Genomic DNA, 24,352 nt, shown 5'->3' with positions numbered 1-24,352 from the left:
ATGTTGTGTTTCTTTGTCAGGTGTTTTAAATACCAATAGTTACAGATGTAGCTCTACGAGATTGTTTGACACTAATGTACAGCTTTCTGTATTAGTTGCTAGCTTAGTCTTTTGTGGTTTTTTGCTTAGAGTTCACCAGTAAAGCCTGTATCCATCAGAGAGTTTCAGAGAACAGAGGATACAAGACGACATTTACATCAAAACAGGTAGGAACTACTGTGGTAACAATATTTTATCCAGAATTTCATGATTTACTGAACATGTTTAGAAAATGTCATTGTTTTCTGTTGCTTCACCAGAAATGTGTATGGCACTTTATTGATGAGTAATTGCTCCAGATCATTAATTTGGATTCTAATAATGGCAGTGAGCAAAAGGCAGAGCTGTTCTATGTCAATGCTTGACTTTAAATCAATTGGTTAAAGAAATCTGCCTAATTAAAGTGTATACTTTTAAACTGATCTAATATCTTCTCTTTGTGAATTAATTTGTTAAATTACTTAAATCATTGATTAAAGGTGTAATTCTTAGAGGACAAAAGGGATAAATGTACTGCGGGAAGGATGGAGTTATTATGGAGTGTCTGATGTGCCATGAGGACACATTCTTGGTTGACTCTTGCTGATTTTAGTATTGTAGGAGATTCATTTATTTTAAATGTACTTTTCTGTGCCATAACCATGAGCTTACATCAGGAGAAGGGATAGAATGGGAATCAATGCTGAAAACAAGTCACTTATTTTGATGAAGTATGCCCATGTTCTTTAATGATTACTTAGCTTATTGGAGAGAATGCTTATCGGTAAAATAAGGATAAGAATTGGACAGAGAATTTCAGTGAAGGATGGTTAGGTTTAGAAAAGACTTTCGGATGTCTAGTTAAAAGAAATGAAGATAAGGAAATAAAAGATTTTAAAAAATAAGCAAATTCTTGCAAACAAAAATTGATAGAACCTTTATTATACCATTGAAACATTTCATTATTCTGTGGAGTGAAAGTGAATGTGCAGGGACTCCTCAGAAAACCAGCCCAGTTGTACTTGGAATGTTGGGGAAGCAGGGAGAGGAAGTGGTGGAAAAGACAACTGCTAGTCCTAAGTATGTCATTACTTATGCTGTCAGTAGAAACTAATTTATAATAGATTCTAAAATAGTATTGAAAGAGAAAATAAAACTAAGATTAGTGCATAAATTTTTCCAGAGTTTTGGCAACATTTTAACAGGCATTCTGAAATGTCCAGAAAAAGTGCATATACAGTACCTGTACTGATAAAAGGGAGGGTAACTACTTCAGCATATGTTGGCATTCCTTATCCTGTCCACAAGTCAGGTATAAAGTGATACAGCAGTTTTGGCATGTTCTCCCCAAATAAAGTCAGTGCTCTTGGTTTGAAAAACTGTTTTTTTGCTTCTTTGTTTACTTATTTTGCTATTTGAACATTTGTTGTCAACATGGAAATAATTAGACTTTACAAACACTGGTTTCCATGACATATCTGAAGGAAATACAAGAAGGCTGGTTAGCCAGGGGAGAGCTGCTGTTTACATAGACAGATATTAATGACAAAGGAAGTTGTAGTTTAGTTAAGGTATCCAGTGATTTCAGAGTTTAACTTAAGGATAGCAACAGATCTCCATGCAGAAGTAGTTTATCAGCAATCTAAATGAATTGTAGCTTGTTAGGCTGCAGCAGAGTGAAATTATTAAGGCACTAGAAACAGGTCATGTTATTATTGCCTTCAAAATTGTGTAAAAACAGCCATATGACAATGAATAATTTTTTTTACTTTAAGCTTGTATTGGCCAAATATTTTATTTTGTGGCCACCACAAGCTGTAAAGTGATTCTACAATAATTCTGTGCAAATGCCTTGGCAGGCAGCCTCTTTTTTTTAGCATGCTGGAGCCATTAAAACTATGGAAGTTGGAAGTAATGCAGACTTCATCTCAAGAATACTTACATTAGTTGATTCAATTAAATAAATACAGTTTGTGCCTCTGGACAGACTGTGGTGCATTCCTGGTACAACAAAGCTGTGTGTACTCTGCTCTGAACACACTCCTTGGCACTGAGCTGAACCCAGTGCTGTCTGTTCAAAACAACTCTATGTAATGAATTTGTCATGTGCTTCAGTGCTAATTTAAGTAACAGAAGAGACCTGTAACCTATGGGTCTTCCACATCTCATCTCCATGAGGAAAAGGCTCTAAGTGTGCACACAGCCAGCTGGACTGACATTTTTTGGAAGTGCATTGTTAAGTGTCTGTGTTCTGTGGTTGCCCCAGGAGCGAAGGTCACAGAGTTTAGGCTGTCAAGAGAAAGCTCCTTGATTTCCATCTACTTTGTTTCTAGACAGCAACATGTCAGGGTACATTCTGTAGAGTGTGGACCTTGGGAATTGTTTCAGTGCTAACAGCTGCCTTCTAGCAATGAGCTGACTGCAAAATTTCTCTCTTATTGTTGATATGATGAATTAGAGCCAGATGGGTTCTTGTTTACCTTGTGACTTTGAGGGCTTGTGTCACTGGCAGTCACCTGATTGGTGAAGTGGGCAGGTTTGTGCTGAAAATATCAAAGGGTCCTGATGTTGAAAAACAATTTTGCTCTTTCCAGAGCAGAATAAGGCCTGCAATAACTAGAATATTGTCTTAAAAGAGAGACCCCATCTTCGTGTATTTTGAAATCATTGTTAATTAAGCACGTTATGTTTAATTGCAAACTCCAGTAGTTGTGAGCTGACTTGATATCATAATGTGATTTTTTTTTAATCCAGACTTCACTTTTGTAATTATCTGAAGCTAATTGTCAGGGCAGTTATCTCACAAAAACAGTTGTAATCTAGAGAAGAATTAATCTGACAGTAGTCTATATGCATCAGTGGCCAAACCCCCTTCCACCTGGTGTTTTACCTGCAGGGATACAGATGAATTGCGAAGACCTGAAACTCTAAATTTGATGCAGGACAGAGAGCATCACCAAGTACTAAGGAGTTATGTGGACAGGACAGAGAGGTAGGGGAAAAGGAACTGATAGTTTATGCTGGTTCATTTTATAATTTTCCCTTCCCCCAGATAACCATAGTCAGCTGTTCCTCTAAATGAGGATTATCTGAAAAATTCCTGGCATGATTACTCTTAGAGAATGGGTGTAAAGTACTGAGTATCTCAATGTAGTAGGCCAAATGTACAATCCCACTGCTACATCTTGTGCTGTAAAAAAATTTTATTACAATTCAGGAGAAGAAATAGAAATGACTGCACAAAATCTATCATTCGCAGAATTAAATCATTATCCGAGCTGTTACTAGACAGTTGCTCGTGATTTGATGAGATACTTGCGTATCACTGACAGTCCATATATGCAAAATTTTTAGATTTGAGGTTAAAAGTCTACTTACTTTCTGTTTTTGCATTTGTCAGACCCCTGCCTGATTCACCTTATTTTCTCTCGCTATCAAGTCAGCACACCCAGGTAACACATTGAACTCTACTCTTTAATTCTTTTGAATGAGTTTGATGCAAAACCAAACTGATGTTATCCGTAAGACACGGGCTGGTTCTCCATAACCCATCTGCAGCTCTGACTTCACAGCCTGATGCTCTGTTTGACTGCAGGTGCCTAATACAGATTCTGAGCTGCACCGCCGGCACATCGAGCGCACCCGTCGGGAGGCCCAGCTGGCAGCCCGTCAGTACGAGGAGGAGAGGATGAGAACAAAGCAGATTCAGAGAGAAGCTGTCCTTGACTTTGTTAAGGTGCCTTCTTTTAGTACCTGCTTCATGCTTAATCTTTTCTAAATCCCTTAATTATAACTAATTGCTAAGGTAATTAATGCTTGTATGTTATGCTCCTGGCACTTTATAAAGAATTTGGACAAATAGCATTTAAGTCAAATAATTGTTGTTGTAGTAGCTTAAGATAGGCAAAGCTAGAACTGGGAAGATGGAAGATTTACCCAAAATATGATTGTTGCAAAGAATTCTGACTTTTTATAGTTCACCTTATTTTCTCAATTTTCATGTCTGTAGATGTGATGGGATTGGTTTAAGAAAGAAGAGGTCTTTATCTGAGAAGGCATAGGGGCAGTTTAATTTTGAAGACAAATTTGGCAGTGAGGAAATAATCATAGACACAAAAACATAGTGTTGCCTGATCTATTTTGTGATAGTAAAATAAGTTACCTCCAGGTAAAGCACAGGTGCAGGCTTATGGTACATCAGACACTCACTCTGGACACTGTGTCTTCACTTTCTCTGTCTCTGCACTCAGTATAAAGTCTTCTGCTTAATATGCCAGTTTATTTATATGATAGTTGATTTAAATTTGTTTTACTGTTTCCTGTTCTGGTCACTTATCTGAATCTCACCATCACAAATTTAAGAAATATTATGGTTAATATTTTGGGCTTAGCGTGGTCTGCAGATAAGCAAAGAATGGTTTATTGCATATATTTAATGTATAAAGTTAGTGTAGAAAAAAGGTCTTAGCTGCCTGAAACTAAGCTTTTCATTAGCACCAGCTAAACTCAGGCCCCTGGCACTGTTTTGTAGTACAGTTCCTTATTAAAGATTCAGCTCAGTTTTTTAGTTAAAGATTAAGCTTATAGGATACATTTTGTTCATTGATGAGTCTCCTGGGGCTTTTGGTTTGGGGTTGGTTTTTGGGTTTTTTTCTTCTGTTGCCTTTGTTATTCATGACCACTTTATTCTCAGCAGTTAAATTCCTCCCTTGGGTTATATTTTGGGTTTATTACCCATCTTTCATATGCATAATTAAAAAATTTTTTTGCTTGTTTGAATGTGGAATAAGGGCTGATTTTTTACTAATGTCAGGGGAATTTCAGCTCAGTGAAATTTGCAATTTCCCCAACAAATGTTCTATTTAAAAATGAAAACTTCTGATTTAAAATACTTGTAAGTTATGCTGGTTTATTCTGAGCTTTTGTTTCTCTGTGACATTATTTAAATTTTTTTTCTTTTTTCTGTGTAGCAAAAAGCCTCCTTAAGTCCTCAGAAACAAAGTCCAATGGATAGTGAGGTAAGAGTCCAATAAGAGTGTTAATAGGGATGTCAGCACTTAAATTCTTAGCCTTCCATCAGAGTTATTTTCCTCATTCTGGAAAACATTTCAAAACTGGGTTATAGCATATTTTTTTCATATGTTATTAAGCCTTGGTTTGGGGTTTTTTGCTTATGGAATCACTCTAGTATTTCCTTCTGTTCATAGAGATTGCCTGTCCAAGTGTGTTGTTTTATTGTTTCTTGTATGATTTCTGTGTTATCTGCAGAAAATGCATTTCATATTCCATTTTAACCTGCTCCTTGTGAGCAGTATGGTTTATATTCTAACAGGAATATTCAGACAAGTTAGAGTGTTATAGTCATTCTTCACTGATCAGTTTTCTCCCAATTTCCTGTTATTAGATCACCAGTTGTCCCAGAAAAATTAAGCATTAGAATTTTGAGGGCTGTCAGAAAAAGGAATAAATCTATTTTTTAAAGCTTTTTTCTACTCTAGTTTTATAATAATGTAGATTTTATAATTAAAACTGGGAACACAAGTCATACAAGGCTCAGTCTTCTAGAATATACAGAACTGAGCCAATGACATCTGTTGACTCTCTGCATCAGATTTCTGCATAATTCTAGCTCTTCCACTGCTTGCCATCCCCACTTTTGTCCAGAGAAAGATAATTCACTTGGTAGTGTTAATCAGATCAAACTTTCAATATTATAAGGAATGTGATAGTTCCTTAACAGTATTTTCCAGCTAATTCTTTTTGTTAGAAAATTACCAAAACATGGGGTAATTGAAATAGGTTTTGTTCCTTTTTCTTCTTACTGTTCTTCTGTTCTAAATTTATTCTTTTAAAAGGTCCTTTGTTCTACCACAGTAAGCACTGTGAATGCGTAGTTTTCTGTATTTGCTTGACACAACACAGAAAGCAGAATAATTGATTCCTTAAATAATATGACTGCACTGTAATTCCTGGGTCATGTGGCTTTGTATTCCTACAAAGTTACAGATACTTCATGGATTGTTTTAAAGAGCCTCACTGTACTATAAGCAAGCAGTACATGTTCCAAAATGTCTGTCTGTTCACATACCATGTGTTTTCTGACATTTGTGTGTTTCTGACATTGCTCCATCTCTCCCACCTCCCAGTGTCCCTTTCCATCCAGAAGGTCTCAGCATACTGATGATAGTGCCTTGTTAGTGGTAAGATCCTGCACGCAATGACCTTTTTCTGTGGCACATTCTAGAGCATAGAAATGACAACATGTTATGGTTGTCTCAGATTAGACCAACTGTTTTAGAGCTAATCTAAATAGCATAAAACATGACCATCTCCTTTGAAAAGTAGCTTAGCTGTGGACTATGATGTTAGGAATATGTTGACACTTTTGCTGTCAGCCATTTGCTAATAATACAATGAAGGTTTTCCACAAAATAATTAAAGCTTATATTTTGTTTGAGAGCAAAAGAAAATTACTGATAGTAAAGAACAGTTTCTAGAATGAAAAATTCACCTGTAGTTGTTCTGGTTTGATTTCTTCTCCATTCAGCTTGATTCCTAATTGATGTGCTCATCAGTGTCAAGTAAGCAATTTTAATGCTTAGTACAGCCTTCCACTTCAACTTGTCTGTGTCCTGCACAAGGGAGTTAAAAATACTTGGCACAGGAAAAATCTGTTCTACTTATGAATGCTAAAAATCATTAAATACTCCTCATACAGTTTTATTGTTAGTGCAAATGTCTTTAAAATCATCTATTTTGAACACTTACCAAAAATAAAAACATGTATGTACATAATTCATGTTTTATGCTATTTCTTCCTCTGTGGCACCTTAGCAATGTAGCATAACTAAAAAATACAATTAATGTCATAATCCATGTCTAGAAAATTAAAAATGCACCTGATTTGCCTGCTGTTGCATGACTGCATGCCTAGAATTTATTTTCTTGATTTATGTGCTTCCATTATCTGCCTTAATTTTCTTTAGGCAGTGCTCTTGGTTAGAATCTCTCTCTCGTGAATGTGTTAGTCAAGATATTTAGTGTGTCTTTATTCAGACTTTTTGGGTTTCCTGCCTTTGTAAGACTAGCACTTTGTGGGAGAGAAATTTAATAATCACGTGCCTCTTTAGAGAAATCACAGTCAATGAGCGTATTAAAATGTGCTTTCATGTTTAGGTAATAAAAAGCAGGAGAACAGCAGTGGTTTGGGTTAATAGATGATTCACTGCTGTCAGTGAATTGGTCTTTGGAATGTATTTTAAAGATACCTGTAAGGACTCCATCTCTATTTCATTGTGTGATCACATGACTTCTGTTGTAAATTAAGAGACAGAATTTTCAGAAACTGGCTTCCATTGCTGTTCATTTCCTTTGTGTCTTTTAACCAAGTTACATCCTTTCACTTCACAAGAAAGAGTGACCAGGCTGGCAGGGAAAGATTGAAAGCAATCATTTCTCTGTTCATTTTTCTTTTGATTCCTTGCTCTTTTCAGCAGCACTGAACTATAATAGCATATGAAATGCTGGAGTTTCTGATCTGCAGCTCTGTTCTGTAGTGGAAATTCACATTGTGCCTAATGATGACATATGCCAGGGCAGCTGTTTTTAGCAATTACTGTAACTGGAACATGAAGCCCATGCTAGCTTATGAATTTGCAGCATTTTTGTTTCTACAAATGTATTTTGTATGGTAAAAACTTGTTCAACATCAAGAAAATGTTCATCAGTTTGCTTTAAAAAGAAATTGTTGTAAGAGTTGAAATTACTTTTACACTTTTATATCTATTGTATTTCATCTGACATTTTCTCTGTCCTTATGGGTTTGAAATTTAGCTAGGTCTAATTTCTGAGGACATAAGGAAAAGCTTTTAAAAGTACTAAATCTAATATGTAGTTAGAAAGCAAGTGAGCTTTCTTTTATTTTACTTCTTTGCTCTTCTGGCGTTGTTACTGCTGTAACAAAAAATTAAGTTGTGAATCCCCTTTTTAAAATCTTTAGTGTTTCTTTCAGTCATCTTCTTGTTGTCTGTAATCACTAATTAAAATTAAAATGTATTCATGTTGTACAGGTTACTATGACAGCTTCCTTCTGTTTATAAACGACGTCAGAACAGTTGGTTTGAAGTCACAGCCCATACCTTCTGTAAATGTTAATGGTTCAGTTTAGTTGTAGTTCCCCCTCCATACCTATGATTAGAAGTGGAGTCTGGCTGTAGAACTTCATTGCACACTGTGGTGGATTTCTTTGAGTTGACCTGTGATAACCAGATGAAAATGTTGTTGAAGAAATGTAATCACTGGCCTCTCTGAGAAATTAAAAATCTTATGTTAGTCATAACCTCTTGCTGTTCTCACAAGGGTAGTTCAATTTGTTACAACTGATATTACTTGTAGAGCTTGTATGGAGCTTGTATGGAGCTTTCAGACTTGGCTAAGGATTTCAGCCTTCATTGCTTCTGAATCTCATTTTTCTCCAAGTATCTCTTGTCTTCTCCCATACTGTCCCTTACAAGGTTAGTATTATGGAAGGGGAAAAAAAAACCCCAACAAAATATGCTCTCTAACTTCTGCTCAGTTTCTCCATTGTGAAGCCCATAAGGTACTTCAGAAGCATCAGGCAGCTGCTGTGACCTCTTTCTTTCTCAACCTTTGTGTCACTGCTGCCTCGTGCTCCCTTCCTTGTGTTGTTTTTTCTTGTTGTGATCTTAAATGTGACCTGAGGCCATCGTGTTACTGTTAGCACACAGGATCTCTGAAACGTTATAAGTTAAGACTAAGTTTAAGTTAAGCTCCAGAGTGTTACAGATAAGCATGGTATGGGTAAAGTAAGCAGGACTTGGCTTATGCAAACTTGTACCCTGAAGTTTTCTCTCAGACCATTGGCATTCATTTGTGTATTCAAATGTTTAATAACCGAATTCCCTTAAAATATCCTTATTTGGTTCATGCAGAGTTCTGGTTGGGCTCTCCTTTGGCACTCCCTGTATCTACAGTTGTTTCTGGCTCAGGGAAATTTTTGTGACTTCAGTGCTAGCCCTGAAGGCTGTGTGCAGCATGTGCAGAGGGTGGTGTAAGTCTGAATTGCAGCATCCTGGCTCCTTTAGTATTGTGGCTGCCTTTTCTCACAGTCGTTCTTTGCCTCACTTCTTCCTTTCTTCCCTCTCTTTCTTTCCTTACTGTCCGTGACAGAATGGCTTTGAGCCTCTCTTTGTGTTTGAGATTGACAATAACACCAATACCATTAAAAGGAGGCCAGGCACTCGCAAACAGGTGAAGAGCATGCAGTGTGTTGGTGTTGTGATTGTCCCTCCCTGTGCTGTGCCGTGTCCCCCTTCCCTCTGCCCACTGCTTGGTACCTGCATTGTGACCACTTCTTGTTAGTCTGTGTCAAGCTTGCCCTGCTCTTTTCATACAGGAATGAGTAGATACATTGATGTTACAGCCCACCTAGTTCTGGTTTATTTTACTGTTCTCATGTGCTAGCTAATGTGTTGTCTAAGTCAAGTGATATGTGGAACTCATAAAAAAAAATTTAAAACTCCCAACATTTTGGCTCTGCTCTGCTCTGGAGAAAGAGGCTGTCTTGAGGATCAGCTGTAAGTCTGCATAGAGCCTAAAGGTGTTTGTGTTTAAGGCTTGCCCTGAGTGTAAACCTTCCCTTCTAGTCCTTCTGGCTGTGCTGTTCTGAAGTGGCAGAATAGTTGCAAATGTTTTAAAAACTAACTCTCAAATGTGTCTTTCACTATCTGTAGAGTTTCTACGTGTCACTTGATGTTCTTTCCCGTGCTGAACTGTCACGTTGCTATTTGAATGCTGTTTCAGAAAGTATAGTGAGCCATTTGGTCCTCAAATGTTAAAGTTTTGATAGTGCTTGCAGTGAGACATAGGCTTTGTCCTTCTAGATCCGCCTGTCAGTGACAGATGGGCACAAGTGCAGCCCCTCTTCTATAAACAGGAAAAGTTGTTTATTTGTTTTGATATTGGTCATAATTGAAATGTGGCTGCACTTTATTTCTGACAACACTGTAAATCCTGACACTGACATCTTCCCTGAGAGTTAAATTCCACCCACAGAATCTCCTTTACTTTGTGTGTAATCACAAGGACCAGTTTTTAGTGTTTGTGGCAGATACAAAGTGTGTATTACTGAGCTTCTTGTATGTTGGTTTCTCTGAATTTACAAAGTGGGTAGGAGCATAACTTACTGAAAATGTGTAACATCCTCAAAACATTAAAAAGAAAGCCATTTAATTTTAATGATGGCCTAGAATGGGCTGTTGTTGGGTAACATTTCTTATTTTCTGATGGCATAGGTGTTGCTAAAGAAGCTTTTGCCTTACTGTTCTTAATTCTGATTCTAATGTCACTCTATTATGTGTAAAAGAAGCTTATTGGTCAGAAAGTTCAGGAGGTTGGGAAGGCTTTAACTACAGTTCAGCAAGTATTGATGTGTTGCTTGTTGAGTGTTTCTGAGAATGTGATCGTGATCACCTCTTCATTTTTAACTTTGCTGAATTCCACCTTTGGGCATGACCTGTCAGCCACTCACTAACTCTGCTACTGCCTTCTCTTTCTTTCTGCATTCAGTCACTCTCAGGGTTGAACCAAGAAAGCTGTGCTACTACCCTGCCTAGTGCCTCTACCTTCAGTCCTGTCAAGGTATCTCTTGCTATTATCATTCACCACTAGAGCCAACAAAAAAATCTTGGATCCACACATCTGTTTTAACAGGTGTTAGTCTGTCAGCATCTAATCAAAAGTTCAGGTAGGGTATGAACCTGATTCACCTGATTAAATTATAGTAGGCATTACCTCATCTTAGCTTTAGGCTGTGTCTACAGAAGGCCTAATCTGTAAAACATGGTAACCAATCTCTGCTCCAAGGGGTTCTTGGTTGTGTTTGATGTTGCTTTTTCTGTACAAGATCATTTACTCTTGACTGAGTTCATAAAAGGTACACTTGTATTCTTTACTTGTTTCTTTCTCTTCTGTGGAAATGGCTTTGCTGAATGCATTCCTCACAAGAAATCATTAGGCTGTGTAAGTGCTGTGATGTAACCACAGTGTTGGTTCACAGGGGAGAGATGTTCAGTAAATCACAGTTCTGCATTAGCAAAGGTGTCAAAGAGGTGTATCCTTATCCAGGCTGCTGTAATGCTGATTCTGCATGTTGCTTAATACCTGTTTTTTGGTGTCCCTTTGCAAAGAGCACTTTTTCACTTTGGGTTGGAAGAAAGAGTTAACAATGATTTGTCATTGCATAGTCAGTGCTGTTTCATCATTCTTTTTCCTCAGGAAAAAAAGCAGTTGTGTTATTTCTGTAACAGAAGAAGCTTTGTCCCTGCAGAGATAAGACCTTGGGAACAACATACTGTGTTTTTTCTTATTTCTGGTTGTTTTCTGAAACACATTTAGATGGATGTAGCTTTTCTTAAAACACAGCAAATTAAAATGTAGTCAAAGCTTTTCCAGATTAGGACCATTCATACTCTTCTGCTTTTATGTTCACAGAGTGATGACAGATCTGCCATCTCCCCTGGCTCACCTGCTGCTCAGACAGGTAACAGGGAAAGGAAGAAAAATCTGAAAAATAACATCAAAATGCCTGCTTGCTTATTTGTACTGTGAAGAGAGGGGAGCATCTGTTCCCACCTCTGTCTGTGTGTGAGAATTTACCCAGTTACTTGGGTCTCCTTAGAAAAATCACAAGGGAAGAGACAACAGGGATGAAGTATATTCTCAGGCAGAGCACAGGGTTTGGCTAGTCTTGGCCTTCATACAGGCTTTGGCACACAGATGCATTCAGCAAGTGTCAGAACAGTTGTTGGAATTGGTATGTGGAATGTGCTTTGCATGCAAGTGTCCTTGGAAGTGCCTTTTCCTGCTCTGCTTTTATCATGCATGGCTGTAATTTATTTTGTCATTATTACATTAAAATTTTTAGTTTGTTCTTTTTAATTACCACATTGCTGAACCCATTTCCTATTTAAACTCTAACCATTGCCTTCTTCCTCCTTCCTTTCCTGTGCCATTTCACATTTGTTTAGTCTACCTTTCCCCTCCATATCCTGGCCATGCAGCCCTGCCTTCCTATAGAAACCCTTCCCAGCGACCTGAGAGTTTCCTTTTCCGAACAGCTGTCAGGGATGAAGCCAAGAAAGGTAGGTTATATAGCTCAGAAATTAGCTAGTTTTGCAACATTGTATTGACATCTGCATACCCTGGGGCTTGCAGTGTTTTATTACTTCAGGTCTTTATCATCAAACTGCTGGAATTCTGTTTGTAGACAGATGACATCACGTACATTGTGAACAAACGGTTTTATTTGGAGCTGTCCAATATTCTTTTTCCATATCTGTGAAAGTGTGAGAATTTGCTCTTCCTGTAAGTGCTCTTCCTGCACTTATACCTTTGCCACACAAGTCTTCAACAACTTGATAATTCTTGCATTGTCCTATAACAGAATTGCGGTTTCTGGAGAAAGACAACCATTTCAACATACTCCACATGGCAAAACTTTGTTGTCATTTGTGCACGAGTATTATCCAACAGAAAGATCAGAATCTAAACAGTGAGGGAATTGTGTTGACACCTCATTCAGATTGGTAGATAGACCATTAGTTTGATTAATACTCCAAGGAAAGAAAGAGATTTGTGAAAAGAAATGTACTGTACCCATTCTGCAACTTTGTATGCAGTGCAGCAGCGAACAACACAAAGCCAAACCATGCTTAGTGATTTTCTTTCCTTCATGCTGCTGTTTTAGCTGTTGCTTCATCCTCTACCTGTGCCTTGTCTCCTGCTAATGATTCTGCAGACCCTCGAGTGAGACAAAACTCCAAACAGCGGGAGGAGGAGCTGGAACTCATAGAGCAGCTACGCAAGGTAAGTGCTGCCAGGAGCCAGAATATGGACATGGCAGTAAATATGTTTTGTGACCCTGCTAAATCTGACTTTGTCTTACGGACCAGTTTCACTGAACTAATATAGGGCACAGCTGACCAAAATTAAATGGTGTGGTACAGTCTATGTAGTTCTTTCAGATGGGTGCAGTGGTGTTCACTTGGTTGTTTGTGGTAGATAAAGTCAGCTTCAAATTCTGTGAAATGAACTGTGTTGACTCCTGCTCCTAAATGTCCAGTGAACTCTGCTTTTAAAATGAACGTGTGCTTCCTTTCTTCCTTATCAGCTTTCACACTTGTAAGGAATTCCCTGGAAAGTTGCCTTTACTGTCCTCTTTTAATGTCTTCTTCTAACCTCTCTTTTGCTATAAAGCTGACAGAAAAGCAGATGGAGTGCAGAGACTGTTGCCGGTCATGCTGACAGCATGGTTTTCTCTTGTGCTCTAGATCTGTCTGCTGATTCTTGCCTTATCCTTAGTTAAGTTCAGAACATTTGAGGCACAAATATTTCTTATAATTGTGCTTTTTATCTGCCCAGGGTTTGTGCCCAGGTACAATGACGATAAATAGGAATATTGAAAATGCCAAATAGCATTCAAGTACTGCTCTGCTTTGCCCCAGACTTATTTCTCAAGAGCATGAAGGGATTCCTTGAGGTGCTGTAATTAACTTTTTGAATTTTCCCAATAAATAAGAAGTTACTTATTGAAGCTAATCTTAAAAGCCATAAGCATCCCAGAGGGACAGAGAAAATTTATTCTCTTTTTAAATATTAAAGGAAGGACAATCTCCTTTCTCTAAAAGCAGAAAGGTTACCTTAGATAAAACAAAACTTGGTGGTGTTTACAGACCGTCTCTTATGTTATCTCAGATTGCTTTCTGTGTGGTTTGTCTCTTGTTCTGCTCCCCAGGTGAGCTTAATCATTTTTTTTAATAATTGAAAATTTAGATACAGTATTACAACTCAGTGAAATTCACACAGCAATTTAAATGAGTTCAAAAGCCTGAATTGAATTCTTATTCATTCTCTTACACAAATGGTAACTGCCTCCTTTTTAAAGGACTGCTTATGCCAAATAGTTCAGTTTTTATTTAAAGGCAAAAATATTGTCTTGACTTTTGTTAACTGTTGTCCCCCAACCCACAAAGAAAATTATTTTCACTTCCCTTGGCAGAAGCATTCTCTGAGAATATGTAGGGTTAGGAATACTGTTCCTAGATCCTGGTTTCCATTATTTTTGAATAATGGTTGTATTAGTCCACTGTGCTGTACAATGAAAACTGTTCTTCATTGAACTCAGTTGCTCCCAGACTGTGGCCAGCCCTGGGCCACAGTAATGCACAAAGCTTTCCTTAGGGTTATTCAGAAAACTGGTTGGAAATGCCATGAGGATGGACAGGGTTGTAATGCAGGAACTCTGCCTTGTACAAACTGTTGTGCAGAATGAACGAGCTGGAGGAATGCAGCTCTCAGCTCCCGTGTGTGTCCCTGTTGGTTTCCCACAGAACATCGAGTCGCGGTTGAAGGTGTCGCTGCCCAGTGACCTCGGGGCAGCTCTCACAGATGGCGTTGTCCTGTGCCACTTGGCCAACCATGTGCGGCCCCGTTCTGTCCCCAGCATCCACGTCCCCTCACCTGCTGTTGTAAGTGTGTAACAATGGCACTACTTTATAGCTGTCCAAAGTGACATCCAACAAAGTCCTGTAATCTAGACAGACACTAAATTCAGCATTCTTCTCAGTGAATATACATGACAAAAAATGACCATCTGCGCTGTTTAAAAAAGGTCTGTAGTGTCACTAAATGAAATTCTGTTTGGGTTTGTTTCATTTAAAGGAAGTTACTTCCAACAGATTGTAAGCAAATGTTAACATTTTCATGTGCTCCCTAAGCATGTTGACTTGAAAAAGCGGTGAAATAAGACATAGTTCACCATGAAAACTGAAATAGGCTATTTTAAAATATCAAAGTGTCTGAGAAGTTCAGGAAAATGTAGTAGGGAATTACAACAAGCAGGATCCCACTACACAAGACAGTGAAAACAGGCAGAGACCGAGTTGATTCTTGTGTCCACAGCACTACAAATTCCTCTGCTTAGGAATTTTAGCAGAGCACACTCAAGCTGCTTGGAGAACACCATCTCCTGGAACAAAACTAATCCGGTCATACTTCTGTGATAACAGGAAAAAGAAGGTGGTTGTGTCCGGGGACTATTGAGAGCAGAGAAGTATTGCTATCTATTATGTAGGGAAAGCACAGAATAGAGAAAGGTCAAAATCTGTGAGATAACAATAGATTATTTATCCAGTCTGTGGAAGTCAGAAAGTTCAGTGAAAGCATTTAGGATCAGCTACTTAAAAGTAATATGGACAGGCAGATTGCTTGTCATGCACCTTTAAATTGTATGAATAAGGAAAAAAAACAGAGATTGTTCCTTGGGGAAGAAGTTGAAACATGCCTGTATTCTTCACTTCTTTTGGAGTAAGTCTTCATGTTGATTGGAATTTGATCTGGCACTTCCAGGGCTGCCAACTATGTCATTGTGGTTGTGTCCCCTGGGACTCGATGTGAACAGGCAGATGGCCCTGTTGCTTTGAGAACGACTGAACTGGACACGCCAACATTTTAGGCAAATTGTGGGATCATTCCAAGCAAAGGCAGGGAGCCACTGCTCGGGAGACTTGCGTCAGTGAGATCTTTTTAATGGCGTGGATTGATGTGCTGCTGAGTGTCCTGTGTTAGGAATTAAATCGTGGCTTTGTCATGTGAATCCCAAGGAAGAGACAGCCTTGAGTCGCGTGGCTCCAGGAGCAGAAGAGGCATCACGTCACGCCCCAGGCACAATGTGGTCTTTGTACTCCATAGTCCTTCGGGAGAAAGAAGCCAGTGCTGGCCTTTAACCTGCTTCCTTGGTGGGGAAACAGAGCACATGAAGGGCAGAGAAGGAACCCCACCACTTAGGGAAGTGTTGAACACATGGAGGCTGCCGCCTGCTGTTCCAAAGCATGTTCAGGGAGCTTGTGTTTCTTGAACCAGAAGAGAGTAAGGCTTGAGAGCAGAAACAAGACAGAGCCTGTGCTGTGGTATGTCTGAAGAGGTGTGAAAGCTGACTGCAGAAAAAGCCCCACTTGAAAAAATGCCAGTGAGTGCAATTCAAACAGCTCTATCAAACCCATCTACAAGAGGCTGACAAGCAAGCTTCACTTCCAGTTTTCTGACATTATTTTTTGGTTTCATCTAGCCTTTATTTCTTTATCTCTTTGTTAATTGAAGTATGGTTTGATATTTATATATCCTTGCATTTTAGTAATCCAGAACAGACTCTAGATTGCTTGATGTCATGAAATTGCTCTGAAATCACAGCATGGAAGCCATGGATGTGGATTTCATCAAAAGACATTTTTTAAATGATCATACTGTGGTCACTAAAAGTGTTAGCCAGTTTTATAGAACACTGTGTATATAAACATTGCAGAGCTTAGAAATGTTCTTTTTTTAAAATCATCCAGCATTCATAACTTAGCTTTTCATAAAACAGCTTTGAAAACTGGGATGGTTTTCTAAGAAAAGCAAACTTCAGCAGAGCCTGCTTTGAATTAGACAAGCTTATGTCAGCGCGGTGTTTTTGGCAAAGAGATTTATTAAGCACTCTATTTAAATAAAAAAATAAAAATCTTTTAAAATCTTTCCAGTTAAGAACACTGTATGCCTTTACTTCTTTGCAGCCTAAACTTACAATGGCAAAGTGCAGACGAAATGTGGAGAATTTCTTGGAAGCTTGCAGAAGGATTGGAGTGCCTCAGGTATGTATTTCTGCTATCCTGATATAATTTCAGATGCAGTTTTGTCTGGTGCTTCAGAAAATACAACATTTTTTGGAAGATTGGATTAAAACAAGATGATTAAAAGTTTAGAAGGTTCAAGTACAGGCTGTCCTGCAATATAGATCAGACTTACCTTGCATGGTCTACCAGAGCAAAATGAAGCCAGATACAGTTTATCAGAGTGCAGTGTATATAGTTTATAGTTTAGTACAGACTGACTTAACTACTGTGCCTCAAAGTCATAATAGCTGATGGAGTTTGTCTGCCTTTAGAACTGGCAGGTTCTATGAAACCAGTTACATTTTCTCAAGATTAGACATATGACAGCTTAAAAGTGGGATAAAATCTGGATGATGGTTTGCATGTGTTTTTTTATCCTAAAGCTTTTCATGTTTCTTCACAATAAATCTCTTACGTTAGTGTCTTTACTGTCTTACCAACAAGTCACAGAATTATTGGCCTTTCTCTGATGGTAGCTGTCTTTGCACAGTTCCTACTTCTTTTGTTACGTACCAATGGTAGAAGTCTGTCTTCTGATATTCCTTGTCCCCTTTTGAAACTTGTAAGATCTAGGAGATGGAAACATGAAATAATCCATCTTATCCTGTTAGTCCAGTTATCCTGTTTTATGCTGTCCTGTCCTTTGCACTTTGTCTTATTCAGCAGCTGTCTCAGTATGAATCATTTTAATACATCATATTTTTCTTAATTTCTCTTCAAGTGCACTAATTGGTTTGGGTTTTTACACTGCTGAGCACTGGTGTTTCTGTTGTAGGTGCTGGTTCCTTCCTTTTGTGTTCTGAAAGGGAGAAGTAGTCCCCATGACTCATTTCCCAGCTACATCTAAAGGCAGTTCTTGAGTCAGTCATGCAGGATTTTCTGGTGTTTTCAGATCACTTTCAGACATTTGAGCCACTGGGATTTTAGGATGACATATTTATTGAGCTGCCTGGCAATTTCACATGGCTCAATGGTGAATTGTGTTGGAACGGGGTAGAGAGTTGAAAGGGATCATTAGTGCTGGGAGATCCTGCACTGCTTTGGTCCCCTAAGAAACTTTGGACTTTTAATCCCAGCAGAACTGCACAATATAAATTCATCTGGGGCGAAATTGTGCGATTCCGTCCCAGCTTCCCTATTTATAGTTCCCTCAAGTATGAAGATAAAATTTTTATGGGATTGCACTACAGAGCAGATCACTGGAATGCCCCACAATTAAAATCAAACAAACACAAAGGTCAATCAAGAAAAAGTCCCCTGCAAATCCAGGCTGCTCCATCTGCTACCCCTACTGTGTAGGACCCTCCTCTTCTTCTCATATATCTTGTTTTAATGTGAAAGAGTTCAAGGAGGGTCTCTCTGGGAAAACTTAGTTAAATAACCCCCCTGAACTACAAAGCTTCTCTCACATGTGTGCATTACATCTCTGCTGACATGTGAACATAAGATACCTGGTTATAAGAATGGTGGGGCAGCCTAGTGTGTTTTTCTTGAAAGGTTGCCTGCAGGTTTTTCATTTCATTTCAATTCTAATTACAAAAATAAAGGGCTTTCTGAAAGCATGGATCCATGTAGGAATACTTGCCTTCTAAGGGGAAGGCTACTTTCAGAAAGGGCTAATTACAGATACCACAGCAGAGCAGCAATTTCTGTAGGACTTTGGTGGCCTTGGATCAAAGGAAACCCTCAGCTAAATAGGCTGATCCATGCATCTAGATTTCACTGATTTTTGCCAGTTACCTGTGGGAAAGGGAGACAAGAGACGCACAATGAGAATAGTTACAGATTACTTAAACTCTAATTAGTAATAGATACTTCTGCAGGATGCTTCATTCAAGCCTTAGTTACACTTAAATAATTCCTTGTGCTGCTGTTTTCATTAAGTTACATGTGGAGGCTGAACTTTGGTGAGTGCTCAGTGCCAGCAGCATCTCGGACACCTGTAGCCTCTTCACTTCTGGAGTAAAATGGGTTTCACTAAGGCTTGTGTAAACTCCTGTTTTTAACAACAAGGAATAGGTACATGTTTGAGCTGCAGAGGTGACAGGTACCTCACTGAATACTAAACATTGACATTGAGTTTTTTGCAATGGGAGTCTTGTAGATTTCTATGTGAAAATTAACCAGCTGTGATGTGCTTCTCAAATGTGTAGGTTGTATCTGAGATGTCTGATAACTGCTTCGTGGATGTTGCTATGGCTAACTGACTGACCTTTTTTTTCTGTCTGTTTTCCCTTCCTGCTCACACACTCTGGACAGGACAATCTTTGTTCCCCTTCTGACATTCTCCAGCTAAACCTCAGCGTTAAAAGAACAGTTGAGACTCTTCTTTCCCTGGGGACAGATTCAGAAGAATCCAGTCTTGTGTCCCTTTCCATTCAGCTCTGGGGCTTTGTGGTGTTTTACTGTACTCTAATGCTAACGCTCTGTATGTTCTATCGCTGGGTCTTTTTTCTCTAGTGAAGGATAGTGGTGCTGCTTCCTCCCTCCGTCACTCCAGTGCTTGGGAACAGATTCTGGGCTTTGCCAAGACTGTGTGTATGAAGTGCTTTGTTTCCCATGGATGGGACAGAGGTGACAAGTACGATGTGCAAACACATTGGTGCACCCACAGCACCATCCGTGACCCAATTCCCATTTGTATTTGCTGTGTCACATTGAGCAGATGGAATGCTTTACAAGGGAGGAGGTGCTGTCCCTTGGCTCAAGCAAAGGCTGAGGTCAGGGCACGTGGTGCATGCTGTAGTCTGCTGACCAGTGGTGTAGTGAAAACTGCAGTGTCAGTTTGTGCCTCTGTTCCCCCATCTATATAATGGGAATTGCAACCACTTTGGTAAAATTGTGATTATCTGATGAAAAATGTTAAACAATGTGAAGTATTTTTTTCAATGTCAGTGTTCTTGATGAGATCTCACAATCTTAGGAGACATGGTCTGGTAAGTTTGTCCACAGAACTTTCTAACTGTATTTTTTTTTTACCCCCAATCCTTTATCCTGGGTCTGAGAGCATTTGATTTCTCAAATGTATAGACTCTGCTGTATTACTTTGAGTCAGGATTTTTAAAACAGCTATCAACAGCTATCAATGAACCCTGAGCTACTTGAACTTTTATAACAGTTTGAGCAGAAAAATTTCAGAGAAATTAAGCTCTTCAACAGCTTTAAGAGAAAAGTTTTCTGGCTCAGAAAGAAAAATCTTTAAGATTTTTATCAGGTGCTACAGAATGTCATAGCATTTTACTGTGCTCTGGATAAAACTTACCAAAAACTTGTTGAGTTGCCACTTGATCTTGGGCACCCCAACCCAAGCTTGTTCCTTGCTTATTCCCTTCTTCCTCTTGTCCTGTCATTTTCAGAAACACTTGTGTCATACAATTGCACAATTTTAAGTCCTGGCTGCACAAGCACTCTTCACTGTTTTACAAAACTCAGGTAGTCTTCCATAAAGCTTCACAGCCTTTCCCTCCCCAGGGAAAGCATCCTGGTGCTTTAATGCTTTAATGTCTCAGGGACACCTCAGAACTTCAGGGCACTCCCCATGTGTGTAACAGACCGTGTCTCCTCAGAGTGGAGATCAGTTCAGGGAGCTCTGCTCAGAGACCAGTGACAGGTAAGTGTTCAGGAAATGGTTGTTCCAAATGTGTCTTCAATAAATTTCTGTTTCATCTGCAAGTGCAGTAAATGGCTTGAAAGCCCAGTGCAAGTGGTGTTGGCATTCCAGACATTACCTGGAACACCTTTGAAGCACAGTTTAAGGTACACAGGAATTCAGTTGCAAATGTGGTCACTACCAGTAAAAACGTGTTATGCATATGTGGGTCTCACAAGCTCTTGTACCATAAAGTGAGTATTTATCAAAGGAGCAAGTAAAAGAGCTGCTGCCTTCTGTCCAAGCCACACAAAGTGTTCTGTCCAAGCCAAACATCCCTGAGTAAAGAAGGGACCTTTGACAGGGGGAGATTGTTTTATTCTTAAGTAAGCTATTTTTGCACTGCTTACTGGTATGAACTAAAATGAACTTGGTTCCTGTGTTTCTTAACTTCTAATGAACACTGTGATGAAAGCTGCAAGGGGTTTTACACTAACAGTGCCTTCCAGTTTTTAAATTTTGTTTGTCATTACTGTCTGTAGTATGGAGTCATTCCAAAGCTTTTCCCCCTTATCTGTTTGCATACATAAAAAAAGATAAGGCATATTTACTCAAGTTTACAAGTATTTTCTCAAAAAGCACACTTTTTTCAAAGTAACATACATTTGCTGGAAGAAAAATGTATTTTAGCCTGAGCATATGGCTTTCTGTGAGAATTGCAGTCGGGGTTCACTTGTTTTCTATCTGCTTGGAGCTTTGCGGGAGGAATGTTGGCTGCCACTGTTTGTGCTGAAGAATTTCTTTAACCTCAAAAATCAGTAAAGACTGAAGGAGTGGAGAAATGCCAGCTGATGTGAAAATAACACATGAAAAGTAGTCTCTGTAGCTCTATAGGAAGGACACACTTGGGTTATTTTCTGCAGATACAGAGAACTGTTGGACATGTATCCTGACTGTTGTGGAGTGAGGATGGCCAGGAGGTGCCAAGGACTTCTGTAGGATGAGGCTTTAAATACATCTTAGACTGAGAATAGCACAACTATTAATAAACACTTTGAAACCTCTCTTTGCATTTTGCGTATTACTGTTACTGCTCAGGATGATTTTGGGGGCTGCCCGCTAAGCGGGAGCACTTCGGGCAGCTGAGTGAGTGGTAGTGACTCATTCCCTGCTCCACAGCAGGGCTTCCCTCGTGGCTGTAGCTGAACAGGCTTGTCCCAGGAGGGACTCTCTCCAAAAGGGGTGATTTGGAAAGGAAGCTGTGGTTCCTCTCCTGCTCTGTGTTGTAGCACATTGATCGTAATGAAGCAAAGCTTCCCCCTCCTCTAGTTCATCTACTTTGGTTTCATAAACTGCTGCCATGTCAGTGTGGGCAGAGATGGAGGACAATTCGCTTTTCCCCTTCTCTCCCACAATCCTTTTTCAAATTCTTATTTGTAGAGTTTTCTATTAAAAGAACACAGAGATTAGCCTAATGCCACCTCTCTTGAGTAGGTCAAGGTCATGGTTCCTTTGTCACAAGCAGAAATCTCACGTCCTACCCCTGTGTGTGTGTGCTGCCTGTCCATAACATTTCATATTTCAGTCACCTTTTGTTAATTTTTTTTTTTCTTTTCAGTTGAGTGGTTTTCATCCATTTTGTTTTTGTCTTTGTTTTGTTCCCCATTCAGGAGCAATTATGTTTGCCTCTGCATATTTTAGAAGAGAAGGGTTTGACACAGGTAGCTGTGACTGTCCAGGCGCTCCTGGAGCTGGCACCCCCAAAGCAGCAGCCACTTCACCACTTGTCTGCTGTGTAAAGACCTCCGGGACCTTTTGGGTTACCTTGGCTAAGCAGAAGGACCTGAAGACTTTACTGCCCATGCAGTGCATCCAAACACACAGAGCTCTGTTCTAAGGAAATGAGTTTCCATGATTCCTGACAGGAATGTTTTACTTCATTTCTCCATTTTTTTGGAGATCACAACAGTTTCCAGTAACATTTTTTATTATCAATATTTTTGCCCCTTATTTAAAAAAATGAGAGTTCGTTGGGAGGAAGGCAGGGAGTTCCAGTGGCTGGCTGTTGGAGCCAGCTGTAGAAACCAACCTTGCAGGGTGATGATATGGGTTTAGTGTTTGGAAAGCAATTCGTAGGGGAATGTTTAAAAAAAAGAGTGTTCCTGCCATGAGCACATGGAGTTAAATTTCTTTCCTTACCCACAAGGTGCAAAGAAATTGAGTTTCTTTGCCTCCAAAGAATGGCTGTTTCTATTATAATATTTAAAAAATTGCATCACACAATCCTAATCTGCAGTGTTTGAAAAGGGTTGAACCTCATACATAAGCTGTAACTTATGTTGACATGGCTAAAAGTTGAAAAAAATCACTTTTTTTTTTCCCAGTGGAAAAGTTACTACATGTTTTCTCTTATCACAAACACCTTAGTAAAAGATACTAAATCACATCTGTTCAAATGGGATTAATCCCATCAGTATTCTTGCTGGATTCACTTTCTGTTTGGGTTTTAACATGTTTTTGTCTGAACAGTTTTCCAGCATCAGTGGAGGGAGATCTCCTCTGTCTTCACATCCCCTTCTGGCCACTTAGGGATGTGTCTGGCTATTTGGTGGTTTTGTGGGATCACCAGAATCCCGTGCATTTCCCTGCAGTGGGAATAATGCCGGCCTGCCCTGCTGGCCATTAGAAGTCTGGTACCAACCAATACATTTATGAGGAGCTGAAGCATCCCCTGCAAGCACAGAATGGATCACATTAAGAGCACAATTCCCAAGTTCCTGAGGTGGGCTGGGTGTTGACAGAGCAGCATCTGTGTTAACAAAGCTCTGAAGCTCTGAAGGGTTTGACAAGGCTTTCAGTAAAGCCCTTTATTCATTGGAGTTCACGTAGAGAGATGTGCTGGTTTTACAGGACTGCCAGTACTTCATTCCTCTTTCCTTAACTTAAAAATGGAAATTCAGTGTACAGGAGTGGGAGAGGCAGCTGACAAGTTTTGTGTTTTCCTGGAAAGCTGATGTGCAAAATAAAGACAGTTCTATATGCTATGGTCCTAGTGACAAGGCCAAGCTCACTACCAGATCAATTAGCAATATTTTTTTTTCCCTCCACAAAAAGACTTCACAAAGTCCAGCTCTCCATCCATGCAGTTCCTTTGTCAGGTGTTGCCCAATTTGAAGCATCCCAGAATATTAGGCTATTAATACATGGTGCATGCATGAGGTTCTGAAAGCAACTCCACGCATCAGCCGTATTCTATCTGGGGATTTATTTGAAGCAGAATACACCAAGAGGATTTTATACAGATGAAGAAGAAGTGGGAACAGTATTAGCTGGAAGTAATTTTTGCAGAAGTAATCCTGCTGTGGGAGCTGCCCAGGACTAGTCTTAGCTGCATTTTTTCCCTTTTGAGTTGCAGTTTTGTTGCCATTTTGTTTTACCTCATGTATTTCTTTCAAGGGCCATTGTGGTGATTGTTGTCTTATTGGCATTGTTTGGTCACATTGCAAGTGACGAACACCCGGAGGGTGTTCGAAAGTGCCCAGCTGCAAAGAGAACCCTCCTCATGCAGGGTAAGTGCAGCTCCCTGAGCCCTGCAGGGAATGAAAGTGCCAGGAACTCGCAGTACCCACAGGAGCAGCAGCTTCACACAGGTGTTCTTTCCCCCTTAAGTAGCTCTTGTGTTTCACTTAATGCCACTGGTGAGGAGCATTGGTCATTCTTACAGGGTTACACAGAGGTGTCTGAGGTGTCTGCTGCAGTTTGCTGGGGGGAAGATGCTGCCACTCGCAGGCAACACCGGAGTGTTCCTGGTGTGTTGGTCTCTGCACGTAATTTGAGAATTAGGGAGGCACTGACTTCATCTTGGTTTCCAACATTGTCACATGTATTGTTAGGGGGACAAGTTCCATTTAACAGCACATGCAGTGTGGGTTTTTTAATACCCGTTTGAAGAAAACCATTCCCTTCATGGAATTGCAAGGGTGTGGTGATTGCTCCAGTCCAGCACTTAAGGGAAATG

General features: G+C 39.5%; 1 protein-coding gene across 13 annotated transcripts in view; it reads left to right on the top strand.

Moving 5' to 3' along the window:
- The window catches only part of LRCH3 (leucine rich repeats and calponin homology domain containing 3), a 58,754-nt gene extending 36,077 nt beyond the window's left edge, over nucleotides 1-22,677 (top strand). For 2 of the 13 annotated variants that reach the window (XM_085069313.1, XM_085069309.1), the window contains exons 10-23: nucleotides 130-206; nucleotides 2,915-3,010; nucleotides 3,419-3,470; nucleotides 3,614-3,754; nucleotides 4,989-5,036; nucleotides 6,165-6,218; nucleotides 9,208-9,288; nucleotides 10,606-10,677; nucleotides 11,530-11,578; nucleotides 12,066-12,179; nucleotides 12,785-12,903; nucleotides 14,427-14,564; nucleotides 16,647-16,724; nucleotides 19,005-21,398. In XM_085069313.1, the coding sequence (XP_084925439.1) occupies nucleotides 130-206; nucleotides 2,915-3,010; nucleotides 3,419-3,470; nucleotides 3,614-3,754; nucleotides 4,989-5,036; nucleotides 6,165-6,218; nucleotides 9,208-9,288; nucleotides 10,606-10,677; nucleotides 11,530-11,578; nucleotides 12,066-12,179; nucleotides 12,785-12,903; nucleotides 14,427-14,564; nucleotides 16,647-16,724; nucleotides 19,005-19,205 (1,320 nt within the window). In that variant the 3' untranslated portion in view covers nucleotides 19,206-21,398. Of the gene's footprint in view, nucleotides 1-129; nucleotides 207-2,914; nucleotides 3,011-3,418; nucleotides 3,471-3,613; nucleotides 3,755-4,988; nucleotides 5,037-6,164; nucleotides 6,219-9,207; nucleotides 9,289-10,605; nucleotides 10,678-11,529; nucleotides 11,579-12,065; nucleotides 12,180-12,784; nucleotides 12,904-14,426; nucleotides 14,565-16,646; nucleotides 16,725-19,004; nucleotides 21,399-22,004 lie in introns of those variants that run through there. The other 11 variants (XM_085069318.1, XM_085069314.1, XM_085069311.1 and 8 more) reach the window with 10 other exon arrangements.
- Nucleotides 22,678-24,352: the final 1,675 nt, after the last annotated feature.

Source organism: Lichenostomus cassidix, chromosome 9 (genome assembly GCF_008360975.1).
Source record: "Lichenostomus cassidix isolate B80296 chromosome 9, HeHo_3.0, whole genome shotgun sequence".
In the NCBI taxonomy this organism is placed as follows: Eukaryota; Metazoa; Chordata; class Aves; order Passeriformes; family Meliphagidae; genus Lichenostomus; species Lichenostomus cassidix.
This window is presented reverse-complemented; position numbering and strand designations above follow the sequence as displayed.